Below are 25528 nucleotides of genomic sequence, written 5' to 3' on the forward strand. Positions count from 1 at the left end.
TCCATCCAGCCACCTCATTGTCTGTCGTCCCTTTCTTCTTTTGCCCTCAATCTTTCCTAGCATTAGGCTCTTCTGCAGGGAGTCCTTCCTTCTCATTAGGTGGCCAAAGTATTTGAGTTTCATCTTCAGGATCTGGCCTTCTAAAGAGCAGTCAGGGTTGATTTCATCTAGGATTGACTGGTTTGATAGCCTTGCAGTCCAAGTGACTCGCAGGAGTCTTCTCCAGAGTTCAAAGGCCTCAATTCTTTGTCCTTACCACTCTCTGAATGGATTTTCTCTCTGAGGCACTGATGCCACCAAACCAAACAGGGATGCAGTTTGTTAAAACGCTCTCAATCGTGCCTCTATAAAAAGTGGCCAGGATAGGAGAAAGATGTGCTATATGAATTTTCCAGACTTCATTTTTATAACTTTATGTTTATCCCGACTGTGATCCTGAAATTGTGCACTATATGCTATTTTATTTGAAATAAGACTGTTTGTTCGGCTGTAATCATTAGGACTGGGCAGATCAGTCAAGCCATAGGTATTCAATTCAGAATATCTCATTCAATTTGAACGAATACATCGAGACTTCAAATTCGCTTGATTTCATTCCAATTTTTGAATTCTTTTTTTAAAAAAGCATTTATTTTTTTTTGCATGCACAGAAACATCAAAACAATCTGAAGTGATCTGGTGTCATTTGTTGATGATTCGAATGGGCTTTCTGATTAGTTTGGCAAAATTGATTCCATTTAGCAATTCCACTCCCTTGCTTCAAAACAAAGCCTTTGAACTGAATATTTGTACAGATTTAGGACCCATTGTAGAACAAATAAACAAACAATGGGGAAAAAAGGAAATATGAAAAAAAGGAACAGGAAGTTTTTTTTAAAAAGAAAGAACCTCAAACATTTCTGCTTGAGTAACTGACCTTATTACCTATACTTCTTTAAGTTTGCATTGTTTATTTTTTTTTAAACTTCCCATAATCTGTAAGGCATAGTGGGAAGATAAACAGTCTTGTGAAGGAAATATCCTATTATAGCTGTTTGCCTTGTAAAATCTCATCCTAAACTTTACAGAAAGAAGGAAAACAACTAAGTAGGGTTTTATAACAGATTAACCTTTATTTTTTAAGACTGTGAGTTGAAAAGATTTTTTTAAAGATTAGATTTATTGTGGGATTTCAAATTTTCCCTTTACTTAGGCTCCGTAACATCTGAATGTGCCAAATGGTCTGATCTTTACAGCCAAAGCTGTTCCTCAGATATTTATTTAGTTTTCCCCTAAAACATGCCCCGTTATTTAAAAAGTTTCCTTTAGATGACACTGAAAATAACAATTTTCGTCCTGTATATGTAGATAAAATGGGAACCCTTCTTTGATTTAACAGGACCGTAGAGTAGATCATCTGAAAATTTTGAACTGAGCTAAATTTTCAGGCAAAACAAATAGCAGCTATATAAAGTTTGTTGGGAAACATTTATTATGAAATGAATGAAAGTTTTAAATATAAAAATAAAGGGATTATTTACAGTATTACAGTATTTACAGTATTATCTAGTCATGTCATGTATCTTAAATTAACAAGGGAGAGATGATGATGATGATGATGATGATGATGATGATGATGATGATCTGCAGTGACTATCATATCAACTCCCTATGAAACCTTAGGGCAGGGGTGTCAAACTCAATGTCAGCCTTGGAAGCCATATTAGGCCGGAAGCTTCAATGCTGCCACCTCCTCATGTGTGGGAAAGTAGGAGTGGGGATTAGGAGAGGGGAGTTAGTAGACATGATAGCATTTTTTCCTATCGGTCAAGGTCAGAGGGGTCCAGCATCTGGAGGAGGAGTAGTCAGGGGCTGGGCCGAGGCGAAACCGACAGTGATTGGAGCATGTGACCGAAAGGGGAGAAAGGGGTTGGTTTTGGGAGCTTTGTATTAGTGAAGGAAAGCCTGGGTTTTTCAGATTCAGGATTTCCCAGATGTGCCAGTTGTCAGCATTTCAAGCTGCATTTACTCTAGTGCTGACATAAGAAGGAGAAGCGAAGGCGTCTGGAAAGGGACGTTTGACTTTTCACCTACTTATTTTCCCTGGAGATAATATCCCATAGGAGATGGGATGGGAGGGGGGAAATTCCTTTGAGCTGGAGTAGATTAGGGGTAGAATGACTTGGAAGATGGCCAATGAGTCCAGGGGAGTGGGGAATGGAAAGGGAGGGTTTGGGGGCTGGAAATCAGTGTTGGCTTTGATGGAGCCAGGTCTAGAATGTCGTGCTTAATAAATAGGAGTTTTTCTTCAAAGACTTTGTTTGAAATGCAATTTATTTGAGACGACCTCGAAACCTGACACCAGTTTACCTATTGCAAATAAAGAGAACTTTGGAAAATGCCTGCTTCCGTGTCTTTACTGGGAGTCAGGGGTTTTCTGGAACGCTGACACTCAAGGCCTGTGGGGCCGCCTTGGAAACGATGAAAGACTGTACACGGCCCTCCCATTTTCTCTGGCAGAGTCCTCAGGCCGCCACAGGCAAGAGTGACATCGAGCTGGCCACGCCCACCTTGGCCATGCCCAACCGGCCCCTTGAGGTCAAACACAACCTTGATGCAGCCCTCAATGAAATTGAGTTTGACACCCCTGTCATCTTTGTTCCTTCCATCCAGATTAATTGACCAACCATAAGCATGTTAAAAATATTGCAGATTTCCTGGACCCAGTCAGTCAAAACGTTTCAGGTGGCAGAGACTAGGAGGAAAACTTTTTCTGTTGTGGCTCCTGCTCTTTGGAGAATTTTGCTGCCTGAGGTGAGATCTGCCCTCACCATTTTGGCCTTTAGGTGGGGCTCAGCTGGATGAGTCTTGATGGGGGAGCTCTAAGTTGGAGGTGTCTGGTGAACTAATAGAGAAGTTGCCACATCTGGATGATCCTGGCCTTCAGGTGTTTTTAATTTATTGTTGCTAATACTTCAATATTTATTATTTTAATTTTAAGCTGCCCAAAGTCACTTTGCAGAATGGGTGGCATGCAAATTTAACATATAAATAAAATAAGAATGAATTTAAAACATCCATTTTTTTCTCATATGAATTATAAAAGATTTTATAGATTCTTTAAACCAAGCCTTGATCAGTGCAGAATTATATAAATCCATAACTGAGCCAATCCTGTTTGAAAATCTCCAGAGAGCAAGAAGCAGAAGGGAATTCAACTCAACGAATTCTTTATGTATTATTCTGTATAATGCTATATTATTTAGATAGGTTAGGAGAGGGCTACAAGACCTCCAACTCCATGTTAATAATAATGCTATGCAGAATATCCCTGAAGGGTTTTTAATATAACAGATTCTCATGCTAAAAGACATCATAGAAAGACAGCTGTGTTAGTCTAGGGCAGCCAGAAATCAAAATGAATCCGATAATCCTTTTTCTGTCTAGAAAATTTTATTAAAAACATAGTCTTTCATGAACTATATCTCCCTTCATTAAAAGCATAGAAAAGCCACACATGTACATCAGGGGTGAAATCCAGCAGGTTCTGACAGGTTCTGGAGAACCGGTAGCGGAAATTTTGAGTAGTTCGGAGAACCGGCAAATACCACCTTTGGCTGGTCCCAGAGTTTAGTTAGTTTAGTTTAGTTTATTTGATTTGTATACCGCCCTACTCCCGAAGGACTCAGGGCGGTGAACAGCCAAGCAATAAAATACATAAATACACAAAATTTAAAACCAGATAAAATCAAATTAAATCAGAGTGGGGTGGGAATGGAGATTTTGCAATATCCTTCCCCTGGAGTGGGGTGGGAACGGAGATTTTGCAGTATCCTTCCCCTGCCATGCCCATCAAGTCATGCCCACAGAATCAGTAGTAAAAAAAACTGAATTTCACCACTGATGGACATCATGAAAGGAGTTGCAGAGTCCTTTATAATAAAATTGGTCAGTCTGAAATGGTGCTACCAGACTCCTACTGATTCAGAAATCTTCATGACATACCTACTTACCTTTCAGAGATAAAACTTAGCAACAAAGATGATCCTGCCTGACTCTTTTGCTATACCTATTCCTTTTTGTTAATTTTGTGTGTAGGATAGTAAGGCGACAGATAATGTAGTATTGGGGAAGAATAAAGGAAGGAAATGTCTATGGAGATGTCTCACTCATCCAGGTCATGGCTTTCCCAAAGGTGCTTTTTTCAGGAGGCAACTGGAGTTTCTGGTTTTTCTTTGAAGACGTTTCGCTTCTCATCCAAAAAGCTTCTTCAGCTCTCTTCCAAAAAGCCTCTTGGATGAGAAGTGAAACGTCTTCAAAGAAAAACTAGAGAGTCCAGTTGCCTCTTGAAAAAGCCCCTTTAGGAAATGAAGGAAATTTGAAGGAATACCATTATGAATTTTGCTGCCGATTGCAATTTTGGAATCTGCATACGGTAGGGTTTTCAAATCATTTAATTTCATTAATAAACTCCCCTATCGCTAATCTTGTTCGGAGCCCTGAAATAGCTGTAATAATGAATAATGGAACTAACCAGATCACGAGGAATAACAGTACCGTACTGACTGGAGACATAGAATGAAAATGGATTGTCTAATAGAGACAAATAGAATATGAATGAAAAGGCAATGAGCCAGACTTCCATACAATTGTTACAAGGAAATCCATGCGGCCATTTCCTTCGGGTTCTTTGTCACTGTTCTTTGGCAGAAATGAAATTTCAGAGATCGATCGCCAACTAGCATAGTTGCATAGGATTAATGACTTTGACATTGTGGAAGCATTTGAAAATGAGATACGTTCTAAGGGTCTGAAGGATAATAATAGAGAATCAGTGAACTCTGTCAATATTTTTGTAGCTGCTCCCTTTCTGGGTTAGGTCCTGGGATCTGTTTTGAATACTGATTGGCCTCATTCTGGTGGGGATCTTACCTGAATTTGATCAGAATTATGGAGGCCTGAAATGTCATGGTTGCAGTCAGAAAAATATTGAAGGAAACGCATACCTGTGTGCTTAGTTTTTAAGGAGGCCACAAAAAAGATTCTTAATCTGTTCTGCCCCAGCTCCGGATTCCCAAGAATTGTGACACACACCAACATTCCTTATCAAAGTTATAACGTACCAAGAATAAACAAAGTCCAGCAAAGTTTGGCAACCAGCCCAGAAAACAAGATACGATAAGACACTCACTCTCCAAAATGCTCTGTAATAATTACACGTTGTTTCCAGCAAGAAATTACTAACTGTGTGCAGGGCCGGATTTTCCTATAGGCTAACTAGGCTTCAGCCTAGGGCCTCAAGATCAAGAGGGGGCCTCAAGATCAAGAGGGGCCTACATTCAAATTGTTAACAAAATTAAAATTACACTTTCACTATAGGTGAAAGGGCCTCATAAGTGGAATAGCCTAGGGCCTCTTTTCATCTAAATCCGGCCCTGACTGTGTGCAACTTAAATAGGCTAAGGGAGTGGCCAATTATCCTCAAACCTTACTCTCGAAGAGACCTCCTCCTCCTCCTGAGTAGCCACTCCTGCCTTTTGGCAGCCCTGCGTGCTCGAGCATTGAGGAGAGGCTCCTCCACTTCGCTCTCTCCACTTGAAGGAGCCTCTGGAGGTTCTGAAGGCCCTGGCTGAGTTTCTGCCTCTGGCACCACATCCTCTTCAGCCTCCTCGCTGTCCAACGCGAGCGCCGGCTGCACCGGCTGCTGGTGCAACCCCACACCAGCTCCTCGTCGTCGGGATCAGCCACAATCCACACAGGCCGCTGGCGGGCCACAATATAATCAAAACCACAGCAATGATGTACTCCATCATGGTTCCTCCCCACCCGCCAATCAGTGGTGGGTTGCTCCCGGTTCTGTCTGCTTCTTGCGAACCAGTAGTAAAAGTGGCGGAAGGCTCTGCCCACCCGCCCGGACGTCATAATTGATGATCTGCGCATGTGTGCGCTCCTGTTACAAACTGGTAGTAAAGGTAAGTAGAACCCACCCCTGCCTCCAATTGTATGTTTTTGAAACCTAGGATCCACCTTGCCTCTGAAGATGCCAAGAATAATTGCTGGCAAAAACTTAAGAAACCTTTAGTTTTTCGACTATGGTTGTTAAACCCTAAAACTCAATACTGTCCAAAAAAGCTTTTTTTTTTTCATTTGAATGTAGCAAATGTCTCTATTGCTAGAGCTCTGATTTTGATCAAAGTTCTGGGAATGTTGTTGTTTTAACTAACAGATCCTATAGCCTCAAAATATTTGGCATTAGATTTTGCCTAGATCTGCGGTTTTATATGAGAATGTAGACTGTTGATTTTCCTTATGGCCTGGTTCTTCTTCTTCTTCTTCTTCTTCTTCTTCTTTTTTTTTTTTTTTGATATATCACATAAGGAGTAACTATTATTAATAATGTTTACTGGCTAGTTGCCCCTGAGCCCTGTCAGAACATCCACAGAATTAATTTGGTAGATGCCGTAATGGATCTGAACATCTTAATCATTTCAAGATAGATCTTTACATATACTATGGAATTTGTATTAGATATGAAGTTCCTCCAACCTCTGACACATAGCATAGGACCGTGATGACAAACCTATGGCACGTGTGCCACAGGTGGCACATGGAACCATATCTGTGGACACACGAGCGTTGCCCCAGCTCAGCTCCAGCTGATTTTCGGGCCTTCTGGGCCCACCGGAAGTCAGGAAACGGCCTGTTTCCAGCCTCCAGAGGGCCTCCGGGGGGGGGTGGGGAAGGCTGTTTTCCCCCTCCCCAGGCTCCAAGAAAGCCTCTGGAGCCTGGGGAGGGCAAAAAATGGACCTACCGGGCCCACTGTGCCACTGTGTGCCAAAAGTGGGGGGAGTGCGGGGGGTGGGATGCATTGAATTAAGGGTGTGGGCACACGCATGCACGACCCCCCGACTCCACCCACTTTTGGCACACGATGGCAAAAAGGTTAGCCATCACTGGCATAGGATATCTTAAAGTTCTTTATTCTTCTGAAAAAACGTGAAGTATTATTCTAAATTAAAGTATTTTTCCAGCTACCTGTGGTTCTAGAAGAAACAAAAAAGTTGCTTTTTTTCTATATATATATATGTAAATTTCTTAAATTGTAAGGATGCATGATTGTTTTCCAAAGAATAGCAACAAGACTGTGGCCATTTCTTTTAACTTTAAGAATGTTGAGAAGATAGATCAGCATTTACCAGCTTGTATCTATTCTCTCTAAACCTGGCAGTATATCCTTGAGTGTTTTGCAGTAAAAGGAAGAAAATGTAGCTATATTTTAAAAATAAAGATGGGAGAAATTACTGATGAGAGGTAACATTTTTCCCACAAAAGCTGTGGAATGAACTGAACATGGTGCATTGTGTAGTTTCAAGTGATAGCTACTATATTCTTTTTTTAAAAAATGAATATTGCTTTGCAGCAATAATAAATTCACTTCATATGAAATTCTTTACCATATCCTGCTTTGAATTCTCCCCAATGAGTTTGAACCAATCTGAATTAGCATGACCTCATGCCTGTTTACTCCAGTTTGTGGCATTCCTCTCTATACCGAGCCACTTCATTCATCCAGATGGATTAAGGGCCCCTTATTTTAGTTCCTTCTACCCTAAATTTTTAGACTTGGCAGTGGATTTATCTGGCTGCACCTCAAAAAGAAAATTAGACCAGGAAGACAAAACAGGATCTTGAAAGAAAGCAATAATGAAGCACTTCCATATGCTTTCTGAAAAACATGGATATAACACAATAATAAAGGGACCTTGGAGGACTTCTAGTCCAACTCCCTGTTCAGGCAGGAAATCCTATACCATTTCAGACAAATGGTTGCCCAATCTTTTCTTTAAAACTTCCAGTATTGGGGCATTCACAACTTCTGGAGGCAAGTTGTTCCACTGATTAATTGTTCTCACTGTCAGGAAATTTCTCCTTAGTTCTAAATGGATTCTCTCCTTGATGAGTTTCCATCCGTTTCTTCTTGTCCTGACCTCAGGTGCTTTGGAAAATAGCTTGACTCCCTCTTCTTTGTGGCAGCCCCTGAGACATTAGAACACTGCTATCATGTCACACTTAATCCTTCTTTTCATCAAACTAGACATTCCCAATTCCAGCAACCATTCTTTATATGTTTTAGTCTCCAGTCCCCTTTATCCATGCCAACACTCTGTTTGGCTTGAGGGGATTTTTGTAACTTTTATTTCCCCTTGGATCATAAGCATTTTTTTTAAAAAAAAGAAAGTCCCTTCATATATATATATATATATATAACCTTCATATTAAAAAGTCTCAACTTCAGTCACTTGGTAACTCCAGTTTGAAGAGATTGTAGCCAAAAACTTGGCAAGTTAAGAAACAAAGCTATATGACCCATGACAATGGAAGTTTTTTAAAAAAAATAATTTCTAAACCTTTGAGGAAATAACCTGTTCTGAAAAGTTGAATGCATTTTCTAGTTAATCTTATGTTATTTATTTGCTTTATTTCTTTCCAGAGATACAGTTATGTGGGCATCACAGAACAGACATGTTCACACTTTCATTTTCATGTGGGCTTTTAATTTTCAATGAAAGAATGGCTTGTGGTTTCCAATTATTTTTCTCCTTTGTGTCTTTCCTTGTATAGCCATGTCTTCAAAGAAAATTCTAAGTTTCAAAGAAAACAAAAAACAACCCAACAACAAGCAAGTTATTTCAAAGGACACCCCTCTTTAAAAAATAAAAAGTTTTGGAACACTTTCTGACTTGTAAACAGATTGGATGGCAGTACATGTATTAATTTAATATCTGTACCGAATGTATGTGGAGATGGAAAGTATATGAGTTTGTAAATATGAATTGGAGAGGCGTTGAATCAGAGGTGGGTTTCAGCAGGTTCTGACCAGTTCTGGAGAACCAGTAGCAGAAATTTTGAATAGTTTGGAGAACCGGTAGTAAAAATTCTGACTGGCCCTTCCCCCATCTATTCTCTGCCTCCCAAGTCCCAGCTGATCAGGAGGAAATGGGGATTTTGCAGTAACCTTTCCCTGGAGTGGGGAGGGAATGGAGATTTTACAGTAACCTTCCCTTGCCATGCCCACCAAGACATGCCATGTCCACCAAGCCACACCCACAGAACCGGTAGTAAAATTTTTTGAAACCCACCACGGATTTGAATGTGACACCTCATTCTAAGATGGATGTTTCTGTAGGGAGAGAGTGTCAAAAAGTCAAATTTATGGTCACCACCACAAGATTGAAGTTCTGCCCCCTTTTTATGTCATATGACCCACACATGTAAAAAAAGGGAGATGGGGCTTCAAATACATATACACAAGTAATATTTTGATTCCCCTTCTTTCTTTTACTATTCTGATTTGCCCACTTACTTACTTTCTTTTTCTTGCCTCCTGGAATTGTAGATGCTCCTGTTTTCAAAAATAGTCTGGACAAGAATTTGGCCAGGATGGCATAAGGTCTCCTGCTTTGAGCAAGTGTTTAAAGATTACAGATTAACAGAGTTGGAAGGGACCTTCTAGGTCATCTAGTCCAACCCCCCGCCCAAGCAGGAGACCATATTCCTCAAAATCCTGTGCAAATCCTTTGAAAGAAATGCTTTACAACAGGAGAGAGTATATATGCAAAGATCCTCTTTCCATTTTGGTATAAATTTCAAATGGATTAACAGATTAACAAAGTTGGAAGGGACCTTATAGGTCATCTAGTCCAACCCTCCGCCCAAGCAGACCTACACCATTTCTGACAAATAGCAGTCCATTCTTTTCTTGAAAGTCTCAAGTGATGAAGCTCTCACAACTTCTGAAGGCAACTTCTGGTTGATTGCTCTCACTGTCAGAAAAATTCTCCTTATTTCTAGGTTGAATCTCTCCTTGATCAGTTTCCATCCATGATTCCTTGTCTGGCCTACAAGTGCTTTGGAAAATAGCTTGACCCTCTCCTCTCTGTGGCAGCCCCTCAAATATTGGAACACTGCTATCATGTCTCCCCTGGTCCTTCTCTTCACTAGACTAGCCATGCCCAGTTCCTGCAACCGTTCATCATATGTTTTAGCTTCCAGTCCCCTCATCATCCTGGTTGCTCTTCTCTACACTTTTTCTAGAGTCTCAATATCTTTATTTAAAGTGTGGTGACCAAAACTGGATGCAGTATTCTAGGTGTGGTCCTCCAAAGTCCCTTCCAGCCCTACAATTCTATGTTCTTTAGGGATGCCCCTGATGTGAAAATAGCTTCAAGCTTCAAGGGATCAAGAACAAGCTGCTTAAACACATACTCAAACATAGCTAGTTCCTTGTTCCCTTGCCCTGAATTAGTCCTTTGATCAATATAGCTTCCCTTCCTGCAAGGTAGATCAAACAACTGGCACAATTTGCATTAATTTACTTATTTTATAATTCAATAAAAGCTCCAAAGAGTTACCTTTTAATGAGGAATTGTTGAACTTAGCAGTTAGCAAGTCTTTAAAAAAAACCTCAGTTCTGAGATCAAAGCGGCACTCATAGAGTTAGTGAAAACAGCAAGGCAATCAGTTGCTTTTCTCTCGACAATATTTATTTTCAATAGGGTAACTGTTCTCCTTCAGCTTTCTCAATTCAGTAGATTGGGTCAGCTATTTGCTGAGCTGTTATGCCTTTCCCCACTTCCATAAATAAATAAATACTTGGCAGCCCTCCAAACACATCCCCATTTGGGTCACTTAAGTTTATAAACCAGTGGTTTCTTGCGAATGGGCTTAGCTCAGGACTGTTCAACCTTTTTGTTTGCCTGGGCAACATTGAGTGAAGAGGAATTATCTTGGGTTGCATATGAAATACATAAATGGATAAATAAAAAAAAATCATAATAATGTTAAAAGTTTGCGATCTTGTAGAACCAGCTGTCCAGGGCAGGGGTGGGTTCTAATTTTTTTTACTACCGGTTCTGTGGGCGTGGCTTATTTTGTGGGTGTGGCTTGGAGGTCATGTGACTAGGTGGGCATGGCTAGCTGGTCAGAGTCATTTCTGGAAGGTCCTCACACTTATGACCAGTCCTCGCACTTATGACCCGACTCATTTGTTTGCTTTTAACACTGATCAGCTGTAGGACGGTCCTTTGAAGCCCCGCAGCAAGAGTTTAAACAGTTTTTTTCCCTCTAGTCATCAGCTGGGACTCAGGAGGCAGCAATAGATTGGGGGTGGGACCAAATAAAAGGTAAGAATAATGTGGGGGGGCGGGGGGGAGAACCGGTTTGGTAACGTCATATCGTCACCGCTACCGGCTCAGCCGAACCCGACCGAACCAGGAGGAACCCACCACTAGTCCAGGGCCACATGCAGCCCATTTGCTGCAGGCTGGACATGTCTGGTTTATCTTATGGTATGAATCCAGGCACTATTCTTTGTAAAGCATGAGTTACAAACCTGGCATATTATTCAAACATCTCTTCCCTTCCTCCCCATGTTTATTCATAGCTTGTATTTCATCGTAATTTTAATGTGATTTTATATATTTATGGTTTCAGTTTAATGTTGCAAGCCACCCAGAGTCTGCTTGGGATGAGATGGGTGGCAAACAAATTTAATATATGATGATGATAAATAATAGCCAACTGGTTTACTTCAGGGGTGAAATGCTCCCGGTTCGGACTGGATCGCCCGATCTGGTAGCGATGGTGGCGGGTGGTTCGGAGAAGCGGTAGCAAACATCCCTGCCCCCCCTGCCATGCCCAGCTGAGCCGCACAATCATCAGAGGCTTTTTTTTTTTTTTAAAGCATTTTTTCTATAACCTCTTCAGCCGAAGAGATTGTAGAAAAAATGTTTTTAAAAGCCTCTGACGATCCCAGGTTAGTTGCCTGATCGCCAGAGGCTTTTAAAAACATTTTTTTTACAACCCCTTTGGCTGAAAAAGATTGCTTTTAAAAGTAAAAAAAAAAAGCCTCTGATGATCCTGCAGCTCAGCTGGGATGTCAGAGGCTTTTAAAAACATTTTTTTACAACCTCTTCGCCCGAAAAAATTGCTTTTAAAATTAAAAAAAAAGCCTCTGATGATCCTGCAGCTCAGCTGGGATGTCAGAGGCTTTTAAAAGCATTTTTTCTACAACCTAGAGGTTGTAGAAAAAATGTTTTTAAAAGAAAAAAAAAAGTTGGCCATGCCCACCCAGCCACATTACACCCCTCCCATGAAGCCACGCCCACAGAACTGGTAGTAACAAATTTTACACTTCACCACTGGTTTATTTAACAAGCCATGATTAAATAAAGCATGACTTGATATATGAATTTAATCATGGGAGCACTGAGCAACACATTTTAAGAAAGATTCACATAAAATGGAGCATGTTCAGAGAAAGACAACCGATATAGGCAAAGGACCTCCAAAATTGTACCCAAAGTGCTTTTTCAAAAGGCAATTGGAATATATCGCTTCCTTGAGGAAGACGTTTTGCTTCTCATCCAAGAAGCTTCTTCAATTCTAAATGACTGAAGGAATTTAGAACTGAAGAAGCTTCTTGGATGAGAAGCAAAATGTTTTCCTCAACGGGAAAAAACATCCAATTGCCTTTTGAAAAAGCACCTTTGAGACAACCATGACCTGGATGACTGAGCATCTCCATAGGCATTTGGAAATTGTAGTTCACGGCATAGGACATGCTAACTTTATGTTTGGGCTTAATGCCACAATCTTGGGAGACAAAGAAGAGAAACAGAGCAGTGGTGAAATCTGAACCGGTTTAGTACTGGTTTGGTAGCTGTGCATGCGAACTGCACGCTAAACATGCACTATGCATGTGCATGCACAGTGCGTACCACGCACCAAATACGAGGTGCACGCATGCACAGTGCACACCAAAAGGAGGCATGGGGTAAGTAGAACAGCACATGGGGAGGTGTGTGATCAGCTGTGGCACACAATCTTCAGAGCCTTTTTTTTTTTACTTTTAAAAGCTTTTTTTTACAACCTAATAGGTTGTAAAAAAAATGCTTTTAAAAGTAAAAAAAAAAAGGCTCTGACGATTGCGTGGCACAGCTATGATTGTTGGAGCCTTTTTCTTTTTACCTTTTAAAAGCATTTTTTACTACCGGTTCCAGAGAACCGGTAGTAAAAAAAAATGCTAAAAAGTTTTTTAAAAAGTTCTGACGATCATGCGTCGCTCAGCTGATCGTCGGAATTTTTTTTTTTTTACATTTTTTACTACCGGTTCAACAAATCAGTAGCCTTTTTTCTACCGGTTCGGGCGAACCGGACCTAACTAGTAGCATTTCACCCCTGAAAAAGAGTAATTCATGAATTCTAGAGATGCAGGGCTGGCCCGTCCCAAAGCCCAGAGAGAATCCTCTTGGCAGCCTTGCGGTTCTTCTAAAATAATAATGAAAAATAAGAGATTTATTTTTTATTTTTATTTATTTATTTTTATTTGATTTATATACTGCCCTACTCCCGAAGGACTCAGGGCGGTGAACAGCCAACAATAAAATACATATATACAAAATTTAAAAAGCAGAATTAAAATCAAATTAAATAGTTTGGCCCAGACAAATTAAAACCCCAATCAATTTAAAACAAATTTAAACTTTGAGTATTAAAAATATTAAAAAAATATTAAAATTATTCAAAATTGTTTAAAAAGAGGGAGAAAATTAGGCCAGGCCCGCCTGGTGAAATAAAAAGGTCTTTAGAGCGTGGCGGAAGGTGCGCAGATCCGGGATCCTCCGTATCTCCGGGGGGAGCTCGTTCCAGATAGTAGGTGCCCCCACAGAGAAGGCTCTCCCCCTGGGGGTCACCAGTTGACATTGTTTGGCCGACGGCACCCAGAGGAGCCCCTCTCTATGGGAGCGTACCGGCCGGTGGGAGGCTATTGGTGGTAGTAGGCAGTCCCGCAAGTACCCAGGTCCTGAGCCATGGAGCGCTTTAAAGGTGGTAACCAAAACCTTGAATCGCACCCAGAAGACCACCGGGAGCCAGTGCAGCTCGCACAGGAGGGGTGTTACATGGGAGCGCCATGTCACTCCCATAACCACCCGCGTGGCCGCACTCTGCGCCAGTTGGAGCCTCCGGGTGCTCCTCAAGATGAACAAATGCTTAGGACCATCAATAATGTCTGAATGTGGTTTATCTCAAACTGCCATACGGCTCATGCTATTGTGAACAACATATGAAAAAGAGCAATATGTTTCTAACCAGTGAAGTTGGGTTCCTTGCTTTGCTACTAATCAAATTAGAATTTGATGATTGCTTCGCATTTGATCGAAACGGTGCCATCTCATAAAAACTGGGAGGGTAGTAATATAATGGAGTGCCTATAACTGCAAGGCTTAGTCTGATTCCCTTTCATCTTTTTGCACTTAACTTTTAGAGCTGAGAACAAAGGTTATCTACTCCCCAGAGCAAACAAATTGACAGGATAGGAAGAAAGTAGACTAGTTCAGCTGTGATCCTTCTTTTTAATATTTCCACATTTATTTTAATTTCAGCTTCTACCCCCAGAGATTTTTTTCCCCTTCTTCTTCTCTTATCTCAGAGCTGCATCATGCAAGTTATAAATTCCAGCTGTACATTATGATTTCTATTTTTTCTTAGGCTTGCTGTCTTGGGGCATCCTTGGGACAAAACCTTGATGAAAAATAAATCATGAACATTGATCGGGTTTAAACTTACTTGCTTTTATTCCCCTCCTAGATTTGTGATTCTTCTGTCTACTTCTGAATCAAGAATTATAAGAGAGGTTGTCAGTCGTTAAAATTAAAATCCATGTGAAAATTCAAATGGAGTCTTTTCCTATATTTCCAATAGAAATATATATATTTCCAATACATACATACATACATACATACAATACTTATATTTACTATATAAGTTCAAGGTTGACTGAGCCTTCCATTCTTCCAAGGTGGGTAAAATGAGGACCCAGATTGTTGGGGGCAATATGCTGACTCTGTAAACCGCTTAGAGAGAGCTGTAAAGCAGTATATAAGTCTACGTGTTATTGCTATATAAGAGCCATGATGGCACAGTGGTTAGAATGTGGTTTTGCAGGCTGACTCTGCTCACTGCCAGCAGTTTGATCCTGACTGGCTCACGGTTTCCATCTTTCTGAGGTGGGTAATATGAGGACCCAGATTTTAGGGGGCAATATGCTGATTCTGTAAACCACTTAGAGAGGGCTGTAAAGCACTATGAAGCTATAAGGAGCCTGGATAGCTCTGCAGACAAAGGCACTGTAATTTAACACCAGCTGTCTGCAATTAAAGTAAGTTCGAATCTTGCCAGGCTCAAGGTTGACTCAGTCTTCCATTCTTTCTAAGGTAGGTAAACTGAGGACCCAGTTTGTGGGGGCAATAAGCTGACTTTGTATAAATATACAAAAGTATGAAGGCCATTGCTTAACGCACTGTAAGCCTCCCTGAGTCCCCGGAGAAGGGCGGCATATAAATCAAATTTTAAAAAAAGGAGTATATAAGTCTAAGTGCTTATTCCTTCTCATTCCTATGTGTCTGCCTCAAACTTGGATCCTGTACTAAAGGCCTGGGAGTTTGAGTGTTCTGTGCAGGATCTTAGCTATTCCTAGCACTGCACTGTTCTGGATAGAGAACTTATATGGTCATTCCTGAGATCTGTTAGAACCCCTCTTCTGGGTTAGGAGTCACAGCCCCAAGTGTTCCTCCCTACTATCATTGGGATCACCTTGGCTTTTACTTTCCACATTCTCTCTAGTTCGTCCTTCAGGGCCTAATACTTCTCCAGCTTCTCATATTCCTTCTCACCAATGTTACTGTCTGGATCAAGTCTCACAGGTTCTTAGCCCCTGTTATTTTCTATGAATTTCTGTGGAATCTCTTATCTGAACTTGGGATGGTCTAGGCCAGGGGCCTCCAGCCTTGTCAACTTTTAAGACTTGTGGACTTCAAGTCTTACTGGCTGGGGAATTCTGGGAGTTGAAGTCCTCAAGTCTTAAGGTTGCCAAGGTTGGAGATCTCTGGTCTAGCCCATACCCAGTGCAGCAGGAGTGGATTCTAATTTTTTTTACTACCGGTTCTGTGGGTGTGGCTTATTTTGTGGGTGTGGCTTGATGGTCATGTGACAATTCTTTAGGATTTAGCAGAGGTATTGGTCTACTAGGCTTTTAACTGCTTGCAGAGCTGTACCGGTCTTCTCATTTATTTTTGCAGGCACTGGTCTACCCATTTATTTTTGCAGGCACTGGTCTACCCATTTATTTTTGCAGGCACTGGTCTACCCATTTATTTTTGCAGGCACCGGTCTACTCATGTATTTTTGCAGTCACCAGTCTACTCATGTATTTTTGCAGGCCCTGGTCTACTCATTTGTTTTCTTTTAACACTGATCAGCTGTAGGGCGGCCCTTTGAAGCCCCGCGGCAAGAGTTTAAACAGTTTTTTTCTTTATAGCCCATCAGCTGGGACTCAGGAGGCAGCAATAGGTTGGGGGTGGGGCCAAATAAAAGGTAAGAATAACATAGGGGGGTGCGGGGAGCAGGGGGGGCAGAACCGGTTCAGTGACATCATATCGTCACCGCTACCGACTTGGCAGAACCGGGCTGAACCGGGAGGAATCCACCACTGCAGTGCAGATATTTCTGCACACAATGTCAACTATTTAGCTGTTCATGTTGTTTGTGCCTGCATCTTACACCCTGTCCCTATGTGTTGAGCTGTTTCTGAAGCCTCTTTGCATAATCCAGACCTTGGGCCTATCGGGTGTGGGCTTTCTTGAAGACTACTTGGAAACTTCAGCTATTCTGGAAGTAGTTAGGTCTAATGACAATCTTAATTTCCTAATGGAGAAGTGCCCCAGTGCACTGCCTGTTTATTGAGGTCAAGGTTGTTGTAATACCTAAAGCCAGGGGAGCATAACTCCCAAACAGACACCCCTTTTCCTTACTCTCTCAGGTTTTGATCGTACATGCCATCATTACTTATGTTGTGACTCCGACCCCCGAGCCTGTCCTAACAGAGGGAGAGGACTCAGAAGGTGAAGGAGAGGATTTGACAAGGCCTCCCTCTCCAGGACCCTCCTCTCTGGTAATGCCTCAGGTTTCCTCTGAAGGCCAAGAAGAGATATGCCAGGAGCAAGGCACTTCGGAGCAGCCACAGATAGAGAGCGAGGGGGATGAGTTTTGGCTGGATCCCAGACAGCGTCGGAAGGATAAGCGCACGCAGCAGAGAAAGAGGTGTGGGCGGGCCAGAGATTGAGCTGAGTCACTGGACCACACCCCACAAGGGATAAAAGGGGGTGTGTCAGCTATTCAGGCCTTGTGACGGACAAATTGAAAAGCTCGGAAGTCATATCGTGTTTCTAGAACCCTGTTATAATCTCTTTTTGGATTTCTTCGGACTGGTCTTTGACAATTCTTTGCTTTGAGGAATTAATTTGGTATATCGGACTGAGAAGAAAAAACCTCCCTTAGTGAGTAAAATTTCTTGGCAGGCAGTTCATGGTTCGCTGCCAAGACTGCTATCTTAAAGGAATTCCTGACTGTTTGATTCATTAACTCCTGACTGTCTGTTTGTGTGTGTGCGTGCGACGGGGACAGAACAACTTAATCTGAGTTTAAAATATGGATTAGAATTGCACATGCTACATTAGATTTGGCATTTAGGAACAGCAGCCACAGATCAAGGTCTCCAGTAATCTACAAACTGAGGTTGAACATGGATTTTCAACCCCTTTCCTGTAATAATCCTCTTTTCCTCTTCTTTCTCTGTTGTGACCTAGGCTTACTGAGTCATTACAATACACAATTAGTCCCAAACAAACCTATTTTATTGTAACAGCTGACAATTACGTTCATTTCCAGCTGAGTCCCAATTAGTTGCAAAACAAGTCCTTCGGAAGAAGTCCTTCAGGATAATCACCAACCTTTATCTTCTTTGACACCCTGCCAAAGGCCTTACTTGGCAAAACCCCACGAAGTTCAGAAATAAACAAGAGATGCCGACTGGAAACAGAGTTAACAACATTGCTTTCCTGCGAAAGGCCCAAGTGCCTTTGTTTCTCTTTTAAGCCTTATGGGAGGGGCCAATCATCTCCTGGCCTTACTCCCAAGTCGTCCCTTTTGCTTTAGCTGCTCTTGCCTTCTGGCAGCTCTGCGCATGCGTGCACTAGGAACAGACTCCTCCTGTTCCTCTGCCTCTCTGTTGTCTGACTCTGGGGGTTCCGGAGTCCGCACATCACTCCCAGATGGCCCTGGCTCCATCTCTGCCTCCGACACAGAGCCCTCGTCTGGGCCTTCCCCAGACTCCAGGACTAGCCCATGTTTCTCCCCAGCCTCCTCACTGTCCGACTCTGCTGCCAGCTCCACAGGCTGCTGGCGGACACACACACACACACACACACACACACACACACACACACACACACACACTCCCTCACTCCTTCCCTCACTCCCTCCCTGTCTCTCTCTCTCTTTCTCCCCATCACAGCACAATTTCCTAGTTCCAGTGCTCATCAGTTCACCAGACTATTTCCTAACTTCTCATTTCCTCAACTGTCTCTTCAAGAGCTAGGTGACAGTCGTGCTAGTCTTGGGAATAACCACAATAAATCCCAATGCATTTGAAAAGAGCAAATTCTATCTGCCTTCCCCTGGCTTTACCCTCTACTCACTGAAAGAGATTGTCATTTCCAAAGAAGACATTTTGAGTAAACGGTAAAGTCACCTGGTCATGTACTTTCCTTTTGCCAGCAATCTTACAATTGGCTGCTGAGATACCTTTGTGGGCTCATTATAGAACATTCTTGGCATTTTTCATTGTAAGCTCGAATACTCACATGTCTTTGATACAGAATTTCATTTCTTGGCATCTGAGTTCTTGTCACGAAGTAGAATGAGATACTAATATGGAGTAAAAGAGTTTTCAGAAAATAAAAAGAAAATGTTTTTTTTTTTAAGTCACCCAGTAATGTTTCATTGTCAGTGGTATATTGGCAGAAGAAGGAAATTGAACCCTGTTCTCTTTTGAAATGATTTATTAATATCTCCTTTGAACAGGTAGGAATTGATTACAAAAATTATTTGATCTCCTACTCTCGCATTCCTCTTCACCTTTGTGAAATCTAGTACCCTGCAAATAAATTAGCTCTTATAATTCTACAGCTCTTGTATCATGTTGTTTGGGGAATAATGGGAGTTGAACTCCCATCACATCAACCAGGATACAAGCCTGGAAAGTTAACAGACTTAACAGTAACAGAGTTGAAAGGGACCTTAGAGGTCATCTAGTCCAACCCCCTGCCCCCGCAGGAGACCTGTACTAGGGATTCAAACCGCCAAACTGGCGACCTTTCTGATCGACAAGCTCAGTGTCTTAGCCACTGAGCCACCTAGTAATATCAAGTTAATATCATTATTGGTTATTTTTATTCAGCTTTCTGTATTCTTCTTCTTTGAAAAATGACATTACTTCGTTTAACTTCAATAACTGTTTAACATTATCAAAGATATACACTATATATACACTTAAGTTATGCTCTATCTATCTATCTATCTATCTATCTATCTATCTATCTATCTATCTATCTATCTATCTAAAGTGTTTTTCTATCGAGGCACCTGGTCTGCCCCAGCGTGTGGGAGGAAGCATATTGTGAAATATAAATTTTATATATATACAGTATAGTACTTGATCTGCTTCTAATATCTTGTTTTTGATTCTGATCTTGTTATTTTAAAGTTGTGAGCTTTGATATGGTTGTTTTAATATTGAATTGCTGATGACCAAGGATGTATATTTTTAAATAAACATATTTTTCTCTTTCTTGGCTTACATGTTTCATAAAAGTCCTTTGGTTGATGGTTATTTACCTCATCCCAGTTTTGGGCCTGATGCTTTAACCCAGGGTGGGGAACAATGACCCTTTTAAAACTAGTGGACTTCAACTCCCAGAATTCCTGAGCAAGCCATGCTCAGTCATAAAGGGGCCATCGTTCTCTACCTCTGCTTTAACCCCTACCCCAAACTGCCTCTTTAGCTATCAATAAGGGTAAAATAAATATAACAATCTATAGGTCTGATAATTTTGCAACCCAAAGTACTCAATATTAGTTATACATGCATATTCTATTAGATAATTCCTCCTTGTATTGATACAACTGTAAAAACCGTATTATTCAGACATTACGCATGGCTGCTTCAGAAACACAATTGCATTTTCCATGTCAAAAAACAAGCCGTGGATGCTATCCTGAAAATTAAAAATCTAATCTGGCTTTCTTGCAGCTATGAATATTCAGAATAATGAATATTGTTCCCTTGTTGAAAGCTGACGAACAGGACAGATTCCCTCCACCTCCCGTCTTTTTTGATGATAGAAAAACTCATTAGAAATGTGATGTTATTAGCAGTTTCCCTTGAATTGCAAATTTCTATCATACTATAACTAGTATTATGATAATGATGAAATTAAATTAAATTAGCATATCACATACTATACAGGAAAAGTGTTAATACATTATAGTAATACAAGACAACAGATAATTGCCAGCTTAATAAGAATTTGTCCTCTGAAAAGATCATTTGGCTTACATCTTCTTCCTTCAGGCTTGGAAAACTGTAGCTCATACTGGTTTATTTTGTAAAGCCAATCACAGGTTAAGTAAAAGACCATCTATCATAATACTATGGATTTGGATGGTATATTTTTATTTATTTACTTATTTATTTATAGCTTGCCTTTATTATTTTTTATAAATAACTCAAGGTGGTGAACATACCTAATATTCTGTCCTTCTCCTATTTTTTCCTACAACAACCCTATAAGTTGAGTTGGGCCAAGAGAGAGTGATTGGTCCAAAGTCACCCAACCAGCTTTCGTATCTAAGGTGGGACTAGAACTCACAGTCTCCTGCTGATTGGTCCAAAGTCACCCAATCAGCTTTAATGTGTAAGGTAGGACTAGAACTAATGTTCTCCTGTTTTCCCAAGATACCCAGCCAGTTTTTGTGCCTAAAGTGGCATCATAACTCATCTTCTCCTGGTGTTTGACCCAAAGTTACCTAGCTAGCTTTTTTGTCTAAGGCAGGACTGGAACTCATAGCCTCCTGGATATTAGGCCAATACCTTATCCAACCAAGTTTGATCTACTGACTAGGTTTTGTCTGATAGCTGAGGATTTGTCACAGATAAATAATTGCATATCAGCTTTCTGATAACAGCTTTCATTCCCGCCTTGATTTCTGATCTCTCTTTCTCTTTGTTCTTGCAGTTCCTCCGTGGTTTATCACTCACCCTTCAAATCTCTATGCCTATGAAAGTATGGACATCGAGTTTGAATGTGCTGTCTCCGGAAAACCAGCCCCTACAGTACAATGGATCAAGAATGGAGAAGTTGTCATTCCTAGTGATTATTTTCAGATAGTGGTAATTATCAGTGCTTGTTAATACACCTTGTGAAACCAGTTCAACAGCTTCAACCTCAATTGTAAAATGATTCTGGAAAAAATTGTTGTTGTTTTTTAATGGTAATATAGCAAGGTGGGCTTTCAAAGTTAGCACTTAGCTAATAATGTAATAAAGTACATCGATTAAATGATTGCTTTGAAAGTAAGGATGGAGAGGAAAAAGGTGAAAGCCATTTCCCCCATGACTTTCTGTAATTCCCCCCCCACACACACACTCTTGCTCTTTTCTAAAAGGGTTTTTTTCCCCCTATATGGGTGATTTTAATTAGTCGTCATCTATTGGGAGTGATGATATCATAACACTATGCAATAGTTTAGCTAGATTTGTAGACCAAATCAGATCTATAAGAAGGTATACTTTCCAATGCAGGTTAAGTGAGTGATCTTGACCCAGTCAAGAACATTTGTAGTATTCCTTGCAAAAATACCTTTCCAATTATACTCTTCCAATTCTGACATATGTTTGAAGTAATAAAGCACCCATATCTTATTTGTACAAAGCCCTATTCAAAATGTGCTTTATTCAGTGACTTCTCCTCAACCATGGCCTGCTACACTCAGTATCATTGACTTAAATTTGAACTCACCAGACAGTTTACAGAGCGATAACCCTTATATCAGTGTTTTTCAGCCTCAGCAATCTTAAGATGTTCAACATCCAGAAATCCAGAAAGGATTGTGGGGAATGGAAGATATAAATATAATAAATGGATATAAATTCTTCCATTCCCCACTATCCTGACAGAGCTGAAGAAGCTTCTTGGATGAGACTTCAAAAGAAAAAACAAAGTTCAGTTGCCTCCTGAAAAAGTACCTTTGGGACCACATATCTTAAACTTGTTGAGGTATGGATGGAAACTAATCAAGGAGAAAACCCCTAGAACTAAGAAATTTCCTAACAATAAGACCAATTAACCACTGGAATGGCTTATCTCCAGAAATTGTGGGTGTGCCATCATTAGAGGTTTTTAAGAAGAGATTGGACAACCACATTTTTGAAATGGTATGGAGTCTTCTCCTTGTGCAGGGGATTTCACTAGGAACCTCCAAGCTCCCTTCCAACTTTGTTATTCTGAGAAACCCTGCCATATATAAAGGAAGCACAGACCATCATGCCAAGCAGGCTCGTTCTGATTTTGCTTCCTTCTTTAGTTATATGTTTAAAAAAATGGGTGTCTTTTGTACATGTACTTTTTAACAAACCAAAAGGAACTTCTTCCCAATAAAAACTATACATTTGAAGAAAAATTCCTGTCAGGAGAAAAAAGAAAAATTGAATTCCCCATTTTCAGTCTCCCACAGGCCCAATAATTTCAAAATGGTGTAGTAGTATTTTTCATGTTTAAATCTGAAACAAGGGCAGAAGGGACTCCTTGAGGCCAGGAGGTTTCAGAAAACCTCCAGAAAACAGAGAAAAATTGTCAAAGAAGTTATGCAGCACTACAGTATAAATTTGTAGCCTGGCCTAACAGGGAATACTGTAAGAGCATGATCACTATAGAAAGATCTGAGAAAAAAATGTTGGGTCTCGATGCATATTCAGAGAAAAATGGGCTTGAGATCAAACTGTGATGAGTATGTGCAGTTCAGAGTTAAACTGTTGGGTCCTTGGTGCTCTCTGAGCCTGGTTGTTTTCTGGTTAGACTGATGATGTTACTTAGTTGGGTAATGAAACATGTTCAAAAAAACAATCAAGCTGAGAGATCACCAAGAACCCCACAGATCAAATTATTTGATGTGTGGGGTCCTTGATGCTCTCTGAGAATGGCTGTTTTTTTGCAGATATTTCATTGCCCAATTAGGTAATATCATCAGTGACTGCAACTGTGCCGCTGAGGAAAAGGCCCATCATTATATGAAAATTGAGACCTTATCAAGCAACATATACACACATATCTCAGAAAGGAAGCACATTGATACAGAACTTCTGTAATATTTTTAACAGAACTGCTAAATTTAAAGTTAATATTCTGTATTGTACATGGATACCCGTGTGACGACTCTGCTCTCACAAATGTGGCATGTTATTTTTTATTTCAGAAGAAGTTTACTGACCACACAGTACTTTTCCCCATTTTTAACAACTTGGTTGTAAGAGATGTAACACATCTCATACATAAGGCCATTAGTCTGCTGATACAAGACCCTTCTGTCAATAAATGGATAATGATGATCTAAATCAAACACCTTTTATTTATAAATGGCTTGGAATCATTTCTCCTTATTTTCAGAAAAGATCTGTTCAAGTCCATGCAACCTTACCTATTACTGTTTATAAGAAAGACAATCAGATAATGCAAGTTTGCTTGCCTGGGATTTTATTTTGCAGTTCTAAGCAGAACTGCTTCTACTTTTTTTGTGTGTTCTCACTCAGAAATCTAAGTTTTACAGCAGAGGGTGCCAGTTTAGAATTTTGTAGCTGTAGAACAGACTGACCTTCAAATTATTTTTCTTACTCGGAAGAAATATTTAAAAAACAAGAAGAAAACAATGAACCTACTGACAATGCAAATACACTTCATATGCAAGATAGTGGAAATGTTTTTTAATATCAATTTTAAGTGCTAGATAAGAAATGTGAGCTACTTTCTGTTCTGTAGCATTATCATTCTTTTAACAGCATAGTCTTGACTTTATAGCAGCATAAACAAATAAGAGTAGCACATTTGTTTAAAAAATATACATTTTATTAAAGTTCTAGGATAGCGACGAGGGGAGATACATATGAATAGATACCCTGTTTCCCCCAATATAAGACATCCCCTGATAATAAGTCCAATCGGGCTTTTGAGCACATGGCAATAAGGCCAAGCGCTTATTTCAGGGTTCAAAAAAATATAAGACAGGGTCTTATTTTCGGGGAAACACGGTATCTATATATTTGTCTCATTCAATGTTTTCTCAATGAAGTTAACATTTAGGCTTTGTAATAACTATTTTCTTCTATAATTAGGAATCTCACATGCTGAAAATGTTAAGACACAATGTATTAATAATGTTTAAATTTATTTATTTTTATTTATTTGTTATTGTCTTCTTCTAGGTTCTCTTCTTTTTTACAAACATCCTGGCCTAAGCTATAGTTTAGAAATACCTGTTATGATAAAGCATAAAATTGAGAATAAAACAGCACTATAAAACAACACCTGCTGTTTTTTTTTAAAAAAAAGGCAAATGCAGAAAACAAAAGATATAAATATCAACATTGTCATCTTTACCATTTTTCTCAGGTGCTCAGCAGGATTTGGTATGAATCATCTTTATCTCCCTGAGGAGAAAATTTGAGAGCCTTGCTCAAATCAACATTATTTCAGAAAATAAGGATATGTGACAGCTCACTTTTTCATATAATTTTATTAAAGCTTACAATTAAAAAGTAAAAATTAATACAAACTACAATTTTTTTAAAAAAATAGAGGGTGTAGAAAAGGAAAAACAGCGAAAAATACAAATGACTTCATCCTGATAAGTACAAACAACGTTAGTCACTGATCTCTTAAAATACAACAGATGCACACTGCTCATCATAACTCATCTCTCAATTTTAAACAAAATTTTGAAGCTCGTTATTCATTTCTAGTCATGTGACAGCTACCTCAGTATATTGGAAAGTCCACTTAGGGGGAAATGAATTGTCCATCCCATTTCTGTACTTTCTGGGAAATTCAAGTACAATATATGGTTGAAGAAATTAGGTTTGTCTAGCACAGTGATGGAGAACCTTTTTGGTACTGAGTGCCGAAAAGGTCACACGGAAACATTGTGCGCACATCCACACACTCGCTGGGGCTGCACTCAGGAAAAGCCGAACTTCTGGGTTCTAGTGCACATGCGCGCCTGACAATCAGCTGGTTGGCACACATGTGCAGGGCGGTTTTTGGCACTGCTGCGTGCGTGAAGGGATCGTGTTCCAGAAAAGCCAATCTTCTGGGTTCTGGCACGCATGCGCACCTAACAACCAGCTGGCCGGTGTGCATGCACACAGCGGTTTATGGCACTGCCATGCGTGCAAAAGACAGTTAATCTTCATGTGCTCATGCGTGCCAGAAACCCGGAAGACAAACAGGCAAGACTGCGCATGCCAGGCGACATGGCTTCACCTGCCACTTTGGGCATTCATGCCATAGGTTCATCATCACGGGTCTAACATATCAAAGAG

General features: G+C 40.3%; 1 protein-coding gene across 1 annotated transcript in view; it reads left to right on the forward strand.

Annotated features, from left to right (window-relative positions):
- Positions 1-25528, forward strand: part of DCC (DCC netrin 1 receptor) — a 1302851-nt gene that overhangs the window by 863757 nt on the left and 413566 nt on the right. Inside the window, exon 6 of the mRNA XM_034401555.3 lies at positions 21174-21328. Within this exon, the coding sequence (XP_034257446.1) occupies positions 21174-21328 (155 nt within the window). The remainder of the gene's footprint in view (positions 1-21173; positions 21329-25528) is intronic.

Source organism: Pantherophis guttatus, chromosome 2 (assembly GCF_059756535.1).
Source record: "Pantherophis guttatus breed Tessera chromosome 2, ASM5975653v1, whole genome shotgun sequence".
Lineage (NCBI taxonomy): Eukaryota > Metazoa > Chordata > Lepidosauria > Squamata > Colubridae > Pantherophis > Pantherophis guttatus.